The 19,451-nt window shown below is 41.6% G+C and overlaps 1 protein-coding gene across 3 annotated transcripts in view; it reads left to right on the top strand.

The window, feature by feature from the left end:
- fam49bb (family with sequence similarity 49 member Bb) overlaps positions 1-19,451 on the top strand; it is an 84,501-nt gene that overhangs the window by 51,638 nt on the left and 13,412 nt on the right. For all 3 annotated transcript variants that reach the window (XM_052114344.1, XM_052114343.1, XM_052114342.1), the window contains 3 exons: positions 3,933-4,015; positions 5,278-5,399; positions 6,322-6,427. In XM_052114344.1, the coding sequence (XP_051970304.1) occupies positions 3,943-4,015; positions 5,278-5,399; positions 6,322-6,427 (301 nt within the window). In that variant the 5' untranslated portion in view covers positions 3,933-3,942. The remainder of the gene's footprint in view (positions 1-3,932; positions 4,016-5,277; positions 5,400-6,321; positions 6,428-19,451) is intronic.

Raw genomic sequence — 19,451 nt, 5'->3', positions numbered from 1 at the left:
ATATCATTCAGTTTTAAAACTAAACCCAAAACACCTACAGCACAATAGATTACAATAGCCAGGGCATTTACCTTATTCTGATGACTTACACTCAAAGGAATCAGACAGTTTTGCCTAATTCGGGCAGTAGCATCGCAATTTCGCACTCTGTTCTCAGAAGTCCTTGGAAGCCGCGTATGCGCAAACCTAGTTGCCATGGCAACTGAATAAACAAAACCTCGCCTGGTCAATATTTTTCTCGTCAAGTGCAAGTCAGACAGAAACTAAAAGATTTATAAAAATGTACGAAAGTACATTTACATTTTGTGCGATCTACCAGCATTGCCTTTGCGATCGACTGGTAGATTGCGATCAACTTATTGGGCACCCCTGGTGTAAGGTAATTGATGCCTTAAACAGTTTTCCTTTATTGAGGTAAAGTCATAAATGGTTTAAGCATGAATCAATCTGCAAACATAGATTTTGCTCAGCATCCTGATTTCACTCTGCATGTAAACCCCTCTACCAGCATTCTTACTGGCTTATCGAATGTCCACATAACTATTTACAATTTGACGTCAAAAGCAGAGAATATTTTGATTATTTAAAATTTTATATAAACGCAGTTTTCTTGTATTGGGCAATTTTTCAAAAAAGCAGATTTTTGGTAGGTATCAGCGTATTAGTGCACATGTAATCACTCAATGTATAAAAAAAGCATGTTTATCACTCTACTCCATTAATCATTGGAAAAAGTAGCTTGTTATTGGAAAAGCTATAGTGTATAGAAAACAGCTGGCCTACAGTACTGAATAATGTAATTATTAGTCAAGTTAGTAGCATCAGTACTTTTAGGTATTACTCCCCAACACTGAATACCAGTTACATTAACCAGTTGCCAGCATTATTCACTCCAAAACATGTAGTGATCTACTTATTTATACTACAAGCATGCAATTTCGCATTCAAGTGCACCTGCAAATTTAGGCGGCTGTCATACTCATTGTAATGGCAGGAGCGTAGGCTTGACTGTTTACCCCTGTGCTTTCTAGATTTGCATCTCCTTTAGGAGTGTCCTGTCATACCATCAGCTATGATTATATAACACTCATTCAACCACATGTACACACACACACTCGTCTGTGACCTACATCTAGCCTGTCTGCATGCTCATACGAGTGCAGGAATCATGGGTAATACGCTGATGTTTTTGTGGCCTAGATTGACCCTTTCCCTCTTGTTTGTATCCTCCCTTTTCTTTCATCTCTTTTTACAAGCTAAAAGTAAACAAGCCGGCCCTTTGATGTGTCTTTCAGTCTTTTTGTACGATATAGCTACCTTTAGGAAAGACTGTCAAAGAAATATTGAATAGTCACAGACATTGTGTATATCTGGGGTTGTTTTAGATAAACTGTGTGGGTGTTTAGCTTTTTAATCTTCCCAACCTGGTATAGACACTGTGAGACCTGTGCGAGTGATGATATGATTACTGTTGCGTTAGTATGGGAACCTTTGGAAGGTCTCTTTCTCTGTCTTTTATGTTTTTATCGCTCTCGTTCTAAAGGATTTTGAGTTCTTGGTAAAAACAGCATTAATACAGAAAATATCATTTTCCGAATACAGGTGGAGACTTGTTCTCATCAGTTTGCGGGGTTTATCTGGTTATAAGCCAGGTGGCTGTTTCAGAGGGCTCTGGTATTGTGGGAAGACTGTGTTTTTAATTTCTTAGAATCTTCCCTTTATAGCTTATTTTCTCACAGCAATGCAGTTTTTAATAACCTAAAGTTAGTATTTAGTATTGCTAAAATGAGACGTACTCTACATTTTTGTTACATTTTAAGTCCACTTGCATAAACAGTAGTTTATGTTAAGGTTCCTTGCAACAAAATTATTCGTTAAACAGGCTGTTTTGGCTACTTTACCTTTAAGACTTCTATATGTACATTATTATGTTCTGATTTGCTAATCTCTGCACGCTGGGGACTGCCGTAGTTCACACTTTGTACATTTACATGCACAGTTGTAATCGAGCTACAACGGGTTTTTGCGTAATTGGGTGTTGTTGAGTTGTATGTGTCGTTTGAAGTATACAGTACATGACACAGTCTGTTATTGGATAATTGAAGGAAGAATATCAAATGCACATTGCTCCTCTTTGTTTTGGAGCATGCACAGAATAGTTATGCCAGTTGTGGTCCGATAAACGCATAGACATGCTGGACGAAGCTCTCATTATGTAGGTCTGGTAGTCTGACTTCTCAAAAATCGGACTGGTACAATTTCAGTTGACTAATCACTTTTGTAAAGTGCAACTCGTATAGCCACTCCACTACTGAGGTTACCACCACAGTAATTCTAGAATTAATGTTAATATGTACAACAGGACCACGTAATTTCAATGCATTGGCCAAGCATTCACGTCTTCATTTGCGCAATTGTGTTGAGTGTATTTCTTGCCTTGGGATAAGTGTACAGTACATCAAACTATTTTATTTTTAAAAGAGCAAGGAATATCATGTTTTATTTTTTGTTTTTTTATATTAAACAACAAGAAGGTCTACATCTTCTGAATTTGAGTTTACAATTGTTGAAGGAGTGTTTGGCCAGGCCTTGTTTCTGTACCGATGACTCTAATTTTATTTACTGACTGAACTCCTAAATGTACAAGCAAAAATTCACAGTAGACACCGTTATCCCAAGAGTATTCATGCTTTTTAGAATGCTGTTGTAAAAACACTGTGGTCTACTTCCTAAATCTTGACTTTGAAAGCCTAAGGGCCCCTCAATAGGGAACTGAACGTGAGCAGTAGGTATGAAATGCATGGTTGGCACTGGCCACCAAAGCGCTGGGATTCCCGTAACTCTGAGTGTGTGCTGGGTAGGGGGGGTCACAGTAGTGACATCTGGTTGGCTCAGGGCCCTGTACAGGCAAACCACTGCATCTGGAGAGTGGAAGCTGTTGGGTAAGGGGAAGGAGCATCAACTGATGGTTGGAAGGGCAATGGTTACTTGATAAAAGGGGAGATTGTTGCATGACAGAATCAGAGTAGGGAACTTTAACCATCCTTTAATACTAGAGGTGGGGGAAAATGTATATTTCGAAGTATCCTTAATATAATTTTATATTTTGATTCAGAACAAACTTTTCTTTTCTATCTTAATTTTTAAGGCACTAAATGGGTAGATTCTAGAGATATGTAGCTTTATGCTTAAGTTGTTATAATTTACCAATATTCAATGTTTGAAAACCAATTGTGGGTCACATAATATGAGGCTAGTTTTTCTTGACCAGTAAAACAAAGCACTGAAGAACAATTAGTGTTGAAACTAGAAATGTACCTTATTCATTCACATAAAAACAATAATGTCAAGACCTCAATTTACGCTAATCCAAAAGCTAGCATTACGTCAACACTCAATTATTTCTATCCAACCAAAATGCAAACTCAAAGCGAGCGAAGAATACAATTCTATAACATGTTTCATTTCTTAGGATGTCCATAAAGATAATTCGTACATCTAATCTGCAAGGGTTTTCCTGTAATGATAAATATGCTGGAGCCAGGGTACGTTATTCCCTTGCTTGATGTTTTTACTAACATTGATGATCTTGTACTCTATGCTACTTCTATGGCTCTACGATGACGTAATTCAGGAATTTCAGCACTTGTTGTGCAAAGCACCAAAGTCCAGTGAAGATGATTGTGAAAAAAGTGGGGAAAAGATCCCAATTTTGAGTCACAACATACTAAACACAAAGAATCGCAACACAGATATCACCATCATTTCGTATTGCCAAGTTCCTGCTGAGTTTTACTCCCGTTTCGCACCATCTCACTTAGATCTCACTGTCAAAATTGCAAGAATCGCCAACACATCAGACTTTTTGCAATTTACTTTCTGTACAAGTTATGTCTTTTTAATTCACTCCATCTCTTTCTCTCTCTCTTTAGGTACATTGTCATGGGGAACCTCCTTAAAGTTTTGACATGCACAGACCTTGAGCAGGAGCCCAACTTTTTCCTTGATTTTGAAAGTAAGATATTTCCTCATCTTTATTCATTTATCTTGAGTTTATCTGTAAACAAGCCTCTATTCTCAAACGTTCCCTCAAAATGCACTACTTCAGCAGCTGATATCAAATATGTCTAATGCCCTTCTTGGTATGTTTTTTGCACTTTGCCATGAAGTTGGTTTCTGGGAGACTTGGCATAAGTCAAGTTGCCTTGTCACAATATAAAATATCAGATCCCCTTGGTTGCACCAGTGGTCTATATCTCAAGTTTTGGGGTCGATAGGATCTTAAACTCCCTTTCCTTGGAGACTAGTTCATGAGCTGCATGCAAACTGCTACCACCTCATTTGTTTGTGTCAAAGGTTCACTCCAAAGTGAAGGAAGGTGAACAAACCAAAGAAAATTATACAGTGTTGAGAGAGTGGAAAACAAGAGTTTCCATGCTTTTATTACACTTGCCCACAGAACATCTCCACCCCAACAGTGTTTGGCTCCATGCTTAGTCGCATAGCACTTCTATTGAATAAAGACAGGGGGCCATATGGAGGCAGTACCAAACCATTGGCGAATTCATGGATCATCAGTCGGTCTCCTATAGGAACAATTACTATAGTGTCATCTCAGAGGTTATGTAATATATAGAGAAGGAAGGAGAGTGAGGGACTGCAAGAGCAACAAAACATATATAGATCACAGGAACAGAACCTACTGTATCAAGAACGTACAAGCAAAAAGATCTTAGCATTCTTAATATGTAGAATTTGAGTGCTTAGGGAAAGGAGGTGGCCCTTCATTTCTTAAAATGTACTTGAAGCCAGCTGTAGTTAAAAGCTGGCAGTGTCTCATTGAGGTTTCTCTTTAGATGTGGAACTGAAGTTTCCACCATTTAAAATTCCAAACTTTGCCTTTTAAACATATGAAAACGGACTCAGCTGTGGAGGTTTGTCTCAAAAACTTTGTAACCACCTCAGTGAGACCAACACTTGGTAATGTTCCTTTTGGATTGTATATATCAAAGTTCAAGTTCATACTACAGTATATCTTGAATGTAGTACTTGAAGTGTCAGTAAGTTCAAAGGTTTCTTTGTTCTTTCCTTCATTTTGATCTGTGCCTCGTTCGCTGAGGTGTAAAGCTCTAATCCATGGCCATGAGTTGCATATATGGAGTATACATCCTATTCATGTGTCAGACAGTGATGAACTGTGACCTTGAAAGACCTTTTGATTGAAGACTTTATAGACTGTTCCATTTATTTTCTATTTTTCTCTCACTCTTTCTCCAGATGCCCAGCCGACAGACGCAGAGCAGGAGACGTGGGAAGAGGTGGATGTGGTCCTGAAGGATGCACGGGGAGTACTTGACGAATTACAGGCGTATAAAGGCGCCGGGCAAGAGATACGAGAGGTGCACGCACACTCTTAAATGAATAAGGAGAGATCTACTAGTGTTTGACTCATATGTATGCACAAGTTAAGTTAGGGGCTGCACAGTTAAGTTATTCGTAACTCGAGAAATTAATCCAGATTAAGGATAAAGGTTTATTGTCAAAAACGCAGATTGCCGCTGTCATGCCAAATCTTACCCTCTGTCAAAATCCTACCCCAAGAGAAGCAGTTTGTAACACCTTATAAAAAGGCTGTGTGTGATAATAGTAAGTTTTGTCAAAACTATGTAGCCCTGCAAATATTCTGTTGTACATGCAAAGTGGTTTATAATTGTCTCCTAATGTGTCATTGACTCTCTCAATACACATATAGTATTCAAAAAATGAGTTTAGCAAGGAGCAGTGTTGGTGGCTTTGAAAATCTCACATCTCATGCGTGCATGATTGAAATTTTTTAGCTCTGCTCAATCACGCCTCACTATGAGTGAGTGTCTGTGTGATAGATGCCCTTGTTGCCATGGATACTGTTGCTATAAAGATACAGTTGCCATGGACAGGCGTCCTCTGTGGAATGAAAGTGAATGTTTTCTTTTATTCCTTATTTTAGTCCTTGCTTTTTATGTCAGCACTCTAAGTAAATATTAAACGAGCCACATGTATTTGAAAACTAAACACTAAGGAAAAGAGAGAAAAACAATAATTAGATGTTTTGACCAGTGTCAACGTAGAAAATATTAATAATGAATAAACCTAAAACCTCTTGTGTATTTAGATTTGATATAAATTACATCCACAAATTGCAACCCTTCAACAAAAAAGGCATCATTTAAAAACCTCATACCACATACTCATTTCTAACATAACCTCACTGCGTCTCAAAATATGTCCCATTTATATCTTGCCAGATGTTGTATTATTAATATTTTGTGTTTGTTTTTTCAGGCAATCCAGAATCCCAATGAAGAGGCATTACAAGACAAGGCATGGTCTGCTGTGGTGCCTTTAGTAGGCAAACTAAAGAAGTTCTACGAATTTTCACAGAGATTAGGTATGTTAGCCTTTCTGTCTTATTGGAGTTGAATAGTCACAGACATTGTGTATATCCAGGGTTGTTTACTTCAAACCATTAAAAGAATAATTGATCAAAAAATGAATATTCTGTCATAATTGACTTGCTCTCATGCATTCCAAAACCATATGACATTTTTGCTCTTTCATGGAGCACAAAAGGAGATGTCTAGGCAGATATTGTATTATCACATAATTAAAGTGAATGGGGATGTTGGCTGTCGAGGTTCAATAATGACAAAATAAATGACCATTAAAGGACAATAAAAGTTGTCCATACGACTCATGCGCTATATTCCAAGTTTTCTGAAGCCATACAATAGTTTTGTGTGAAAAAACTTTGAATTTAAGTCGTTATTCACTGAAAATGTTTCCCACCACCATACCTCTTAAATTTCATTAGCACGTCCACATATAAAAATTTGGTGCACTTTAATTGGCAACGTCATACGCAAGAACCAGTGGCGTTTCGCATAATGTCAAAATTGCAGAATCATGTGTTGATGCTCCATTATATTTAAATCTATGGGCTCTATTTTTTGTGAGTGCTCAAAGTGCAGCGCTACGTGCTTCGACCGTACGCAATGCGCTACTTCCGTGCACAACATCAAACAATTGTTTGTATTTGGTATGATTTTTTTTGACCACTTCATTATTTTGATTATATTTTCATTTAGTTTGAAGTGTCATTTCATTTAAGAAATAGTTTTGATTTAATTTTTTCATGTTTCACTAAATAAACTAAAATTTTCTAAACCGGTGGAAGTGAAATGTGTGCCGATGCAATCACTATTAATACTAACCATGATTTGTCTGTCAGTAGATGAAAATTATTAATAATACTTACATTCTCTTTAATTTAACAGAGCGTAAATCCAAATTCGAACGAGTATCGCATTTTCTTTGCGTATAAAAGGAGCGTGTCGCTGTCATAGATAATGCCTGACATTCATCAAGGACACAGTTAATGCACAAAAGAACGTCATTTTCCATTCTTCTAATTCATTGCGTACAGTCCATTTACACTACCAACTACTTATGAATGTGCTGTCTTTGTTTGTATCGCTGGTTCTTGAGGGAAATTATATTATTAATATAATAGGAAGCAGACTGTTAAATAACCGGAGAAGAACCTCAGAATTAAATTGCACTTTGCTATGCCCATTTACACAGTGTGTGGGCAATTTTGCCAAAACCACTTATACAAAACAAAATATACTTAGCGCATGCTTTCACCAAAATACCAAAACTTCATGGCCCTGCCAATTGACTTTGCACTTATGAATTAAAGCATTGTTCTGCACTAAACGCTTGCATCTTAAAATAGGGCCCTATGTGTATGAGATTTGAGATCAGAATAGTTTTTTTGCATACAACAACATAAATTATGGTATTGCTTCAGAAGACTTGGTATAGTGCAGACAGACTACTTTAATGACACTTTTAAAGTACTGTTTTGTCCTCTGAGCTTGACAACACCTTTCCCCATTGACTTTCATTTATGGAAAAAAGCAGCATGAACATTCTGCAGATTTTTTTTTTCGATACAAGAAAGAAAATCATATGAACATCATGAAAGTGAGTACAAAATGACAATTTGTATAACTATTGCTTTAAATATCCTGGAGCCATCAAGTGCTGTACATGCATTTGCAGTATCTATTTCAGTCTGCTTTCTGAACTGTGAAGATCTAACAAATTAAACACACACAAACACACTGTGTACAAACACCTGAGCAGCCCCTGGGAAACATCACAGCTGGTCCTCTTTTAATCGCACACAGGACAGTTTTACAAACTAGCGCCTTAATACATTGGACAAAAAAGTTTGGGGTAACAGTAAATGGTTGAATAATCTTAAAGGGGAAGTGTGCAATGTTTTTAAAGTTTACTGTTGACTACTTTCTCCTACACTTACCTGGCTGCTACCTCAATAACTGCTATGTGCATAGAACACTATCTCATAGTATGTTATGTTTACATTTTGGCATTTTTAGAAACTGTCATCTTTTTGCACTACTGTGTACTGGTCGGCACTGCACTGTCTCTCACTGTGCCTATTGTCCTGTTCATTTTTAGTAAATTATTGTACTGTCCTGTACTTTTTGAACATGTTTGCGCGTGCACTTTATATTGGTATGTTATTTAGTCTGTGTAGTCTCATGTGGTTCTGTGTTTGTCCTATGTTGTTTTATGTAGCATCATGGTCCTGGAGGAACGTTGTCTCGTTTCACTGTGTACTGTACTAACTGTATATGGTTGAATGACAATAAAAACCACTTGACTTGACTAATGTGTAGAGACAACTACAGTGTGTATCCATTCAGAATAGGCTTTCTACCAGCACGATCACTGCGTGAATGTGTCATTAGCTTTATAACAATAGATTTTCAGCAGGCCAGAGCTGAACGCCTCAGAGCTCTTCCTCCCAACATAACGACCATTCAGTTGGAGGCAGTAAGGGCAAGTTAAGCTTGTTTTGCCAACCACCATAAAAAAAGAAAAAAAGAGGAGAACAAAGAAGAACCACTTTAAACCACAACATTTATTTTCTGGGGAAACATAGCAATGGAGATGCACGATAAAGGCTTAACTTCAGCATTCACAAGGACATACATATTGGAGAGTTATTTGTTTGCATTTATTCATTCACATTTCTTTAGAGAATTATCATTTGTGAGTATTTCTATACATATGCACAGATGTTATGAGTGGGCATCATTAGACTGCATATTCAAACAATTGTGAATTCCAAAAACTGTTAAGACTCGAAACCTGTGCTTTCTTTTAATGTGCCGATAGGCTAGCCCATATTTTCCATTTTTTAACAGGATTATCAAATGCGAATGAATTAATATGTATACCATCGTGCCATTTTATGTTATATTCTCCCTGTAATAAAAACGAAAGAAAAAGTTAACAGAATCATTATTTATGGGAGCAGAATACTTATTAAATGAAATATTATAAAATACAGCATTTGAAAAAGAATCAAATTTTTCCATTACATGAATTAGTTCTGTGACCACATTATTTGTATAATATTTGTCTCAATACATTCGTTTGAGTTTTACGCTACACATGTGATGACTAGAAACGCTATGCAGTTCAAACCTGCAGGTTACGAGCTTTATTCATTATTGTGGCAGGGCGGAGGGCGGGGCCGGGTCATGATTCTACGCACCCAGTCCCGTATTAGGCTAATTATGCCTCCGTGAGTGTTAAAGTCTGAATGCAGGGGATCGTGCGGGAGAGAGAGATCGTTTTCGCGCAAAAAGTTGACGTCACATTGTGACCGGGAAGCGCAAAAGTTGACGTCACATTGTGACCGGGAAGCGCAAAAGTTGACGTCACATTGTGAACGAGAAGCGCAAAAGTTGACGTCACCTTGTGAACGGGAAGCGCAAAAGTTGACGTCACATTGTGAACGGGAAGCGCAAGTTGACGACACATTGTGAACGGGAAGCGCAAAAGTTGACGACACCTTGTGAACGGGAAGCGCAAGTTGACGACACCTTGTGAACGGGGAGCGCAAGTTGACGACACATTGTGAACGGGAAGCGCAAGTTGACGACACCTTGTGAACGGGAAGCGCAAGTTGACGACACCTTGTGAACGGGAAGCGCAAGTTGACGACACCTTGTGAACGGGAAGCACAAGTTGACGACACCTTGTGAACGGGAAGAGCAAGATGACGACACCTTGTGAACGGGAAGCGCAAGTTGACGTCACACTGTGAACGGTAAGTGCAAGTTAACGTGGTGTTAACATTGCTTAAAAATGTGCAACATTTCACACCGAATAAAGAAACCTTATTTGAACATAAAGATGCTCGCTGCTGTTATCACCACCTAATAGCTCAACTGATATCGCTGTGTGAAGTTGTGCTGGTTATATTCTTTTTTAACCAGATCGAATCTGCTGCCTCAGTAAGATTTTGTTTTTCTTAATTTTGCCTTTCGAGCTAATTATACCACTTATTTTCATCTGTACATGGATGCCAACATTATGTAGTAAGTTTATTGAGAACTCAGCCCCAGTTAAACCGTAACACCGGAAAATGACGTTGAGGGAACCCCCACTGTCACAGGCATGCGAGGCGTGATGAAAATAAAACTAAAAACACACCAGCAACTGTAGAACATTTGGAAATAAAGTGGAGCAAGGAGAACAAACCTTGTTCAGACATCATATTCATTATTTACACTCATCGCAGGCTCATTGTCTCAGTTTGCTCGGATGCAACGTGCGCAATACAATGTGACAAAAAGCAATAATGTTCCACACTATTGTGAACTACACTCACACTATTGTAGGCTACTGTGTAATGTAATTAAGTTGAATAATAAACTTTATCATGTAATCATGAACGCTGCTGCCCTATGCACCTCGCCAAATATTTTACCTTTTAAGGCAAAATCGTTGCAACAATTATTAGTTAAATACCATGTAAAAAAAAATAACACAGTATAATATTAACAAATTACCAACAATGATCTTACAGGATGGTGTCATTAGCAGCCACAGCGCAAAAGGGCCTTTTGTGAATCTGCTGGATGTAGTTTACGTTCTACATTTATCAAAACAGACAATAAGTAAAGATGCTCGATTAGTAGGAAAAGACGGTAACGGATGGCATGAGCAAACAGCCCCTGAGCTATCTGTCCACATGTTTCTTTCAAAGAACTTCAGTTTTTAACTACTCCACACCAACCGCTGTAATTTTAAATAAAATTATTTAAAAACAACAAAATAAGCATACACAAACACACACACACACACACACACACACACACACACACACACACACATATATGAGCGGGTCAAACAATGCCAACTAGCTTGGTCAATTATAACACAGGTTAACACCATTAATTAAATGCATTGCCATTATGGCTAACAAATGAAATAATAAATGTTCACAATGTTTTTTCATTTTGAACATTTACATTTATGCATTTGGCAGATGCTTTTATCCAAAGCGAATTACAGTGCACTTATTACAGGGACAATCCCCTCAGAGCAACCTGAAGTTAAGTGCCTTGCTCAAGGACACAATGGTGGTGGCTGTGGGGATCGAACCAGTGACCTTCTGATTATGTTTATGTGCTTTAGCCCACTACGCCACCACCACTCTAACGTCTGAACGTGTCTCACGTGTGAGAATTTAAAGTTTTCATGCTGCGGTACTTCCCGCAGTACTAAGGCTCAATCTGGTTGGTTAACCTCTGTATGTAAGCCATTTGTAGATTTGGTTCTGTGGCACTTTCAAAACTTTGCTGTTTGATCTGATTATGATCTGTTTGGCAAGCCATTTGCAGATGGGGAGGGTGTTTAAAAAACTTGTTTGAAAACGGTCAATATTTTTGCAATTTCATTTGGTGTCGCTAGTGGTGCAGAAATTGACACTCATAGAGAAAAAGTGGTCACTAGCTTTGCGCTTATCAAAATCTTGATTACTTCAGTGGTCATCTGGCTTCATTACTGTTAGCTCTTTCATCAATCTAGACACGAGAATGTTAGCATGAGACTGACTGGGTCGACTGTGGTCGTGACTTGCCCTGAAGCCTTTTGGCCTTTACATCCCCGAAATGGCTTCTCAATGTGTAGTCAATAAGTGCACCCCCCACCCACCCCCACCCCACGCTAGCCGCATGCGGGCACGTTACGTAACTCGTCATATAACTTTCCCGCGCTTTATGGTCCAGAACACTAAACCGTCTTTTGGCACAAGCTCTCATGCCTGACATGCTTCGCTAAACTACACTGATTGCTTGGCATGTAGTGCGCTAGTCTGACGATGAAACCATCCGTGCATATTAGGTCAAGGTTTGGGCCTTTGGGTGTCAGTGTTGTTATAACTGTAGTTCTCTTACGAGAGGTTCTCTCGTATTGCGTAAGCTAGCTTACGCTACGGGAAAGATTCATCTTTTCTGAGATATTGAAGCCAAAAAATTATCCTTAATTTTGTATCCATTGTCAACGCAGTGCAGCAACTGCATACCTTGAGCGGGCTAGCTAGCGAGCTCATAGGTTGCTCTGCGGCAACTGCTGCAGCCTATAGATCTAACTTGAGTGAACTTATGTCCAATGACAGGCCAGCGCCGTCACTGTATCAAAGCCCGCCAAAATGGGCGTGGCTAGAGTGCATATAAGCGTAAGTTCGTAGGCTGGAACCCTGATTTTCATCTATTCAGCGAAGCTCTTCGCATCTCTGAACTGCAGAAGCCACGTCGCCGCTTGAGGGGCATCTAGCAAGCTTGGACAGCGCCGAAGAAGCCGGCCGCCTTCGCCACCTTCAGCCATCCTGCGAAGCTACGCCATCCGGCGACGTATCCTTTTAGAGCAAGCAAGTTCCTCAGCTGAACTTCACAAAAAGAGCAACGAGCGTCTTTTTAAGATGCCTCGCACCACCTGCGCTCATGCCGCCTCTCTCAGCGCCGGAGACCGCCACCTCATCTGGCGCTTCTGCCTGGGACTGGAACATGCAGAGCTCGCCTCGCTGACGGGCGGATGCGACCTCTGCGAGGAGCTTCCGATGTCGACCCCGCGGGCTGGACTCGAGCACTCAAAACCGGAGCCGCCGCCGCTTTCGCTTCGCCACGAGAAAGAAGCGCCGCTCCCAAAGGCTGCCGGAACCGGTGTTAGAAGCGACTACCTCGCCGGAGCCTCTCCTCGAGCCTCGCTCACCCTCCCCGCCTCCTGGGACGCCGCAGTTGCCGCCGAGCGGCCGCACTGTTGCCATCTCGGATGACGAGGCGGAGGATAAGGGCTGCTGTTCCATCATGGCTTCGGACAGCGAGGAGTGGTCAGGCTCCCAAGCCTCCTCCTCGGCCCAGGAATCCAGCAGGACCCGCGCCGGAGTCGAGGAAGAACTAACGCCACCTCTTTTTCTCTTGTGGACGGCACCACCGAAAAAGCAAACATGCCTTATGTGTAGAAAATGTGCCCACAATCCAGTGTTCACCCCTACACACAAGCATTACACTTCCCGTGTCCCTATCAGAGCCCACTCACATAAAGCAGGCACAGCCAGCTCGAGTGTTGGAGTCAATAAGCGCGCCCACGAATCCGTGCGCCCCTTCTCTGCCCACTCTGGCACACGGCCAGCAAACACCTCTCTGTATGTAAGTCCCATGCCCGTGACTATGCTCGCGCATCACTTCACAGATGTGACTCTTTCCCCATTCACCTCAATCGGGAAGTCACTCACAGAACAGCCTGTCCCTGCTGTCTGCGAGCAGTCATGCATAAGCACAGTAAGTGCGCTCACACATTCTGTTCAGCTCGCTGTGTGCGGCAATCAGGGCGACTTGGCCATTCACCCTCTAGCGCTACGCTTCAAAGCGTGGAAAGCTATCCCAGGGATATCCAAATGGGTGTTAAGCACAATAAAACAGGGCTATTTGCTACAGTTCGATCGCCGCCTCCCCGCTTCAGAGCTGGCTCGAAACTACTGTGAACACGGAAGCAGCCTGCATGCTTCGCTCAGAAATAGCAAACCTTCTGTGCAAAAGGGCCATAGAGAGAGTGCCACCTTCTCTGAGCGAAGTTGGGGTTTTACAGCCGTTATTTTCTTGTCCCCAAGAAAGACCGTGGCCTCAGACCAATATTAGATCTCAGGGTTTTGAACAAGGTGCTCGCAAAAAGACCGCTCAAAATGCTTACAATCAGGAAAACTCCTCGCGCATGTGTGCCAGGGGACTGGTTTATTTCTCTCGATCTGAAAGATGCCTACTTTCAGATTCAGATAAATCCCCGTCACAGGCCATTCTTGAGATTCGCCTCGACGGCCAGGTTTATCAATACACCATCCTTCCGTTCGGCCTGTCTTTAGCACCCCGTACTTTCACGAAGTGCATGGATGCGGCGCTCGCACCCCTGCGGAGTCAGGGCTTGCGAATTCTGAACTATTTGGACGATTGGCTGATTTTGGCACAGTCACATACGGAGCTTTTGTCTCACAGGACAGTTCTCCTCAGTCATCTGAACAGTTTGGGTCTTGCAGTCAATTGGACCAAGAGCTCACTACAGCCCAGTCAGGCAATTTCCTTCCTTGGAATAGAACTAGACTCCATGGCGATGACGGCTCTCTTATCTACACAGCGCGCGCGACCTGTATCTCAGCTCTGCAGCCTTGGGCAGTGGCCGAATGGTATCAGCGGGGAGTGACGATGGGAGCTGTATCTCGCCGAAAAGTCATCTCGACAGACGCGTCCAACACGGGTTGGGGTGCGGTCTGCGAGGGCTCTCCGGTTTTTGGCCTATGGTCAGTTCAGGAAAAGCTCCTTAACATAAATTGTCTGGAAATGATAGCGGTCGAGTACGCACTCGTGCGCTTCCTCCCGGTCATTCAGGGTCACCACGTCCTGGTCCGTCCGGACAACAGATCTGTGGTATCCTATCTAAACCGTCAGGGCGGTGTCAGATCCAGGAACCTCTTCCATCTGACAAAACGCATACTGAGTTGGTCCCAGTGCCACCTGCGCTCGCTGAGGGCGACGCACGTGCCAGGCCACATGAACGACGGCCCAGACAGACTGTCCAGAGACAATATTTCCCCAGGGGAATGGTCCCTGCACGCTCAAACAGTCCAGAAGTTATGGAGTATATTCGGCAGAGCAGAGATAGACCTCTTTAGCGCCAGAAGAGAACTCTCACTGCCCAGTATTTTTCTTGAAAGCGAGGACCGCTGGCCCAGGACTGGCCCAACCACCCGCTTTACGCCTTCCCTCCCGTCTCGCTATTGCCACAGGTAATGCAGAGGATCAGGGAAACGCGTCACTCGGTGCTCCTCATAGCCCCGCGCTGGGAGAATCAGACATGGTTCCCGGAGCTTACGCGGCTGTCACTGACAGCCTGTGGCCCATTCCAGTGAGAGCAGATCTCCTCTCTCAAGCTCGCGGCACGATCTGGCATCCCCACCCAGAGCGCTGGGCGATGCATGCGTGGGTGATCAACGACTACCCGTCGCTTTGCCAGAAGGAGTAATAAACACTATCATACACGCTAGAGCCCCTTCCACGAGAAGACTCTATGCGTCCAAATGGTCTGTGTTTTCAAAATGGTGCACCGACAGAGACCTGGACCCACGGACATGTGGGGTGTCGTCGCTGCTCGTGTTTTTACAAGAGCTGCTGGATAAGGGCAGATCCCCATCCATGCTCAAAGTGTACGTGGCGGCCATCGTGGCGTTCGCTGAACCCTGCACGCCAGTCACTGGGAAAAACGAGCTGGTCATCCGCTTCCTCAGGGGAGCTAGAAGGATGAACCCCCGCGCCCCCATCGGTTCCTATCTGGGATCTTTCCGTAGTTCTCGAAGCTATGAAAGCCCCCTTTCGAACCGCTTCAATCCGTGGATTTGAAATACCTTTCACTCAAAACCGTTTTTCTGACTGCCCTGTCATCAGTTAAACGTGTGGGAGACCTTCACGCGCTGTCTGTCAGCGCTGCGTGTCTTGAGTTTGGACCAAGTGACTCCAAGGTCATTTTAAAGCCTAAACACGGCTATGTCCCCAAAGTGATCGGTACTCCTTTCAGAGCACAAATCATTTCCCTATCGGCGCTGCCAGCATCCGATAGCGAACGCGACGCCAATCTCCTTTGCCCAGTCAGAGCACTGAGATTGTATACTGCGCACTCCGCCTCTATCAGACGCTCTGAGCAGCTTTTCGTTTCGTTCGGAGGGCGCACCAAGGGTTTCGCCGCCTCGAAACAGACACTGTCTAGATGGATAGTGGATGCTATTGCTGCCGCGTATGCGTCAAAAGACCTACCATGCCCGTTAGGCATTAGGGCTCATTCCACTAGAGGCATGGCCTCCTCGTGGGCATGGTCCAGCGGGATTTCCATTCACGACATATGTGTGGCAGCGGGCTGGGCTTCCCCCTCCACCTTTGTCAGATTTTACAATCTGGAAGTGCCCGCCCTGCAGGCGAAACTACTAGCGGTTTAATACGCTACAGCTCCCCTGGTGAGCTGCACTGATGGGACACATTCCACACAGACCGGCACCGCCGCTCTGTCTTTTCCTTCCCACTATGTGCTTATGTATTACACACACACTGGCCCGCACTCTTGCCGGCCAAATATTATTCCCCCACTCACAAGGGCTCCCCCGGGTCCCCCCACCCCAGGGCTCATGCAGTGGATGCTTGGCACACACGGCGTTGACAATGGGTTCCCGTAGCGTAAGCTAGCTTACGCAATACGAGAGAACCTCTCGTAAGAGAACGAATCGGTTACCTTACGTAACCTCGGTTCTCTCTAGAAGAGGGAACGAGTATTGCGTAGCCGGCCGTGCTCGCGCCACGAGCGATTTTCGCTTCATTCAATGAAAACCAGGGTTCCAGCCTACGAACTTACGCATATATGCACTCTAGCCACGCCTATTTTGGCGGGCTTTGATACAGTGACGGCGCGGGCACCTGTCACTGGACGCAAGTTCACTCAAGTTCGTCTATAGGCTGCAGCAGTTGCCGCAGAGCAACCTATGAGCTCGCTAGCTAGCCCGCTCAAGGTATGCAGTTGCTGCACTGCGTTGACAATGGATACAAAATTAAGGATAATTTTTTGGCTTCAATATCTCTGAAAAGATTAATCTTTCCCGTAGCGTAAGCTAGCTTACGCAATACTCGTTCCCTCTTCTAGAGAGAACCGAGGTTACGTAAGGTAACCGATTCGATGTTTTAACAGCGTGACTGTGGTACACTGCAGCATACTGACAAGTTTGACTTTTCAGAAATTGACATGATGAGAAAGCAGATTGTTGAGGTTTATTCATAGTATAATTGTATTAAATAAATTACAAAAAACAATATCAATAACAATGAAGAAGGGTCAAGATTTGTTGTTTTTATTTATTTCAAACTTTACTTAATTTACTTATATTGCTTTTTCTTGATTTAAGCAAGCTTTGGGTTCTTTAAGCAATCAGGCTTCCATTAACTATGTTTATATGGATTATACAATGCATTTATATTTGACTATGAATGTGTACAAAATGAAAAACAATTAAGAATTTAAGAATTGCATTTCAAAGAAGTTTTGCACAGTCACACAACAGAGGACTTTCATTAGTTGAATATAAAAACAAAATAGGCAATAACAGATAACATCATAGTTGTTCTGTATAAGGTTTCCTTCAATAAGCCTGCTTTGCTGTATGTTGTTTAGCTACATTTTCAGACATGAATCAGAGCATTCTGGATTATTAAGTGTTCTTTCTCCATAGTCAACATAATGAAAGTTAATGTATTAAGTATAATGAAATACAGTATGTACAAATTAAAGGTACATTACTGAAGGTGGCATTTAATTTAGCGAAAATTCATAGTATCGAACGTTTCTCGAAATAGATATAATTTGTTGTGCGTTTAATAACGTGTTTATGGGTTCTATGAAAAAATAAATTTAATTTTAAAAACGACATTTACAGCAGGTATATGAATTTCTATGAATTTAATTTAAAGGAATATTCTGGGTTTGATAAAAGTTCAATCAACAGCATTTGTGGCATAATGTTGATAAACACAAAAATAAAGTTTTACCCATACATCCTTTTCTTTAAAAAACTTCAAAATCTGGGTTATAGTGAGGCATTTAAAATGGAAGTAAATTGGGCCAATTTTTGGAGGGTTGAAATTTGGCAGAAATCTGAAACTTGTAATTTTAGAAAACACTTTATAATTCTTCTGTTAAAACTTGTGCATTATTTGACCAGTAAAATGTCATTTTAACAGTAGTTTTAGGGTTTACAGCATTCTGTCGCCATTGGATGAGCTATAAAATTAGATTTTTATACAGGAAAGGTTAGTAAATGATTTTATCACATTAAAATCACATTAACACATTTTGTTTACGTCTTGTGGCTACACTTTTGAAATTGTAAGGATTATAACGTTTACGGATTGGCCACATTCAAATCCATTGTAAGTTCCTCACTGGACCCAGATTTTTGCTTTTTTTTACATTTGATTAAATTTTTGTGGTAATCAATATTATGCCTCAAATGCTGGCAATTGAGCTCCTAATGGAATTGCAAAAATAATGACTCTTTTCAAACAGATTTCTAAAATACCCCTCCCCCATATTCCATTGCTCCGACAAACCAACTCACCACAAACTTATGCCAATGGTTTAACCAGTGTTATTTCGGGCTGGTTGAGTTGCTCCAACAAACAGAGCCGTTTTAGTAGTGTCACAGAGACAAGTGTTTACAGTTTTTGAGAGAATCAACGAACCAATGGCTTACTTAGTATCTGCATATTAAGCTGAGAAAGAAATTATTTTAAAAAGAGCTGCCAAAATGTACGCTTTAACGAATGCGATTTATTTAAAAAGTTGAATGCGTTATTTTTTTCTTAATCATGATTGATGCATTTACCGTTAATAAATCATAAACCAGCTAAAACACTTGTGGGACTAGTGCGGAACCTTTGCGATGTGTCCACATGGAGTCATTGATACACACACCACAACAGCGATGGGGAAAGGACATCTTAATGCTATTTGTGTGTAAAAAGCAAGACTTGTGACCGAAAGCAAGCACTTTGCAGCCTCCGCTAGGCACAATTTAATTACCGCAGAAGCCTGTCAAGTTTTAACTATCACGAATACACAGAATGAGACGTTTTTGTCTGCAAGCATTTTTCATGGAGATGTTAAAGCGGTGCTTGATGCTGGCATTGACACCCTGACGCAAATGTAGCAAAGCAGATAGCTACAGTCTGCCAGCTGAGAGTCAAATTTCAGCACTTTCAAAATCTGCGATTAACGGTTACATTTTTGTGATTTATCGCAATTAAAAATGTTAATCAACTGACAAAAATAATATTAACACCAAAAAAATTATAAATTCCCCTTTTTTACAATTCTGCATTCTTGTTGCTACCCCATTTCAAATTCATATTAAATCAGGAATTGAATTGGAATTTGAAAAGGCATTCTCGATTTAACTCTGTGTTTGTATTAAAAGTGTATATATCAGTTTAGCCATGGAGGGT

The sequence above is a fragment of the Xyrauchen texanus genome, chromosome 41, assembly GCF_025860055.1.
Source record: "Xyrauchen texanus isolate HMW12.3.18 chromosome 41, RBS_HiC_50CHRs, whole genome shotgun sequence".
Taxonomy (NCBI): domain Eukaryota; kingdom Metazoa; phylum Chordata; class Actinopteri; order Cypriniformes; family Catostomidae; genus Xyrauchen; species Xyrauchen texanus.
This window is presented reverse-complemented; position numbering and strand designations above follow the sequence as displayed.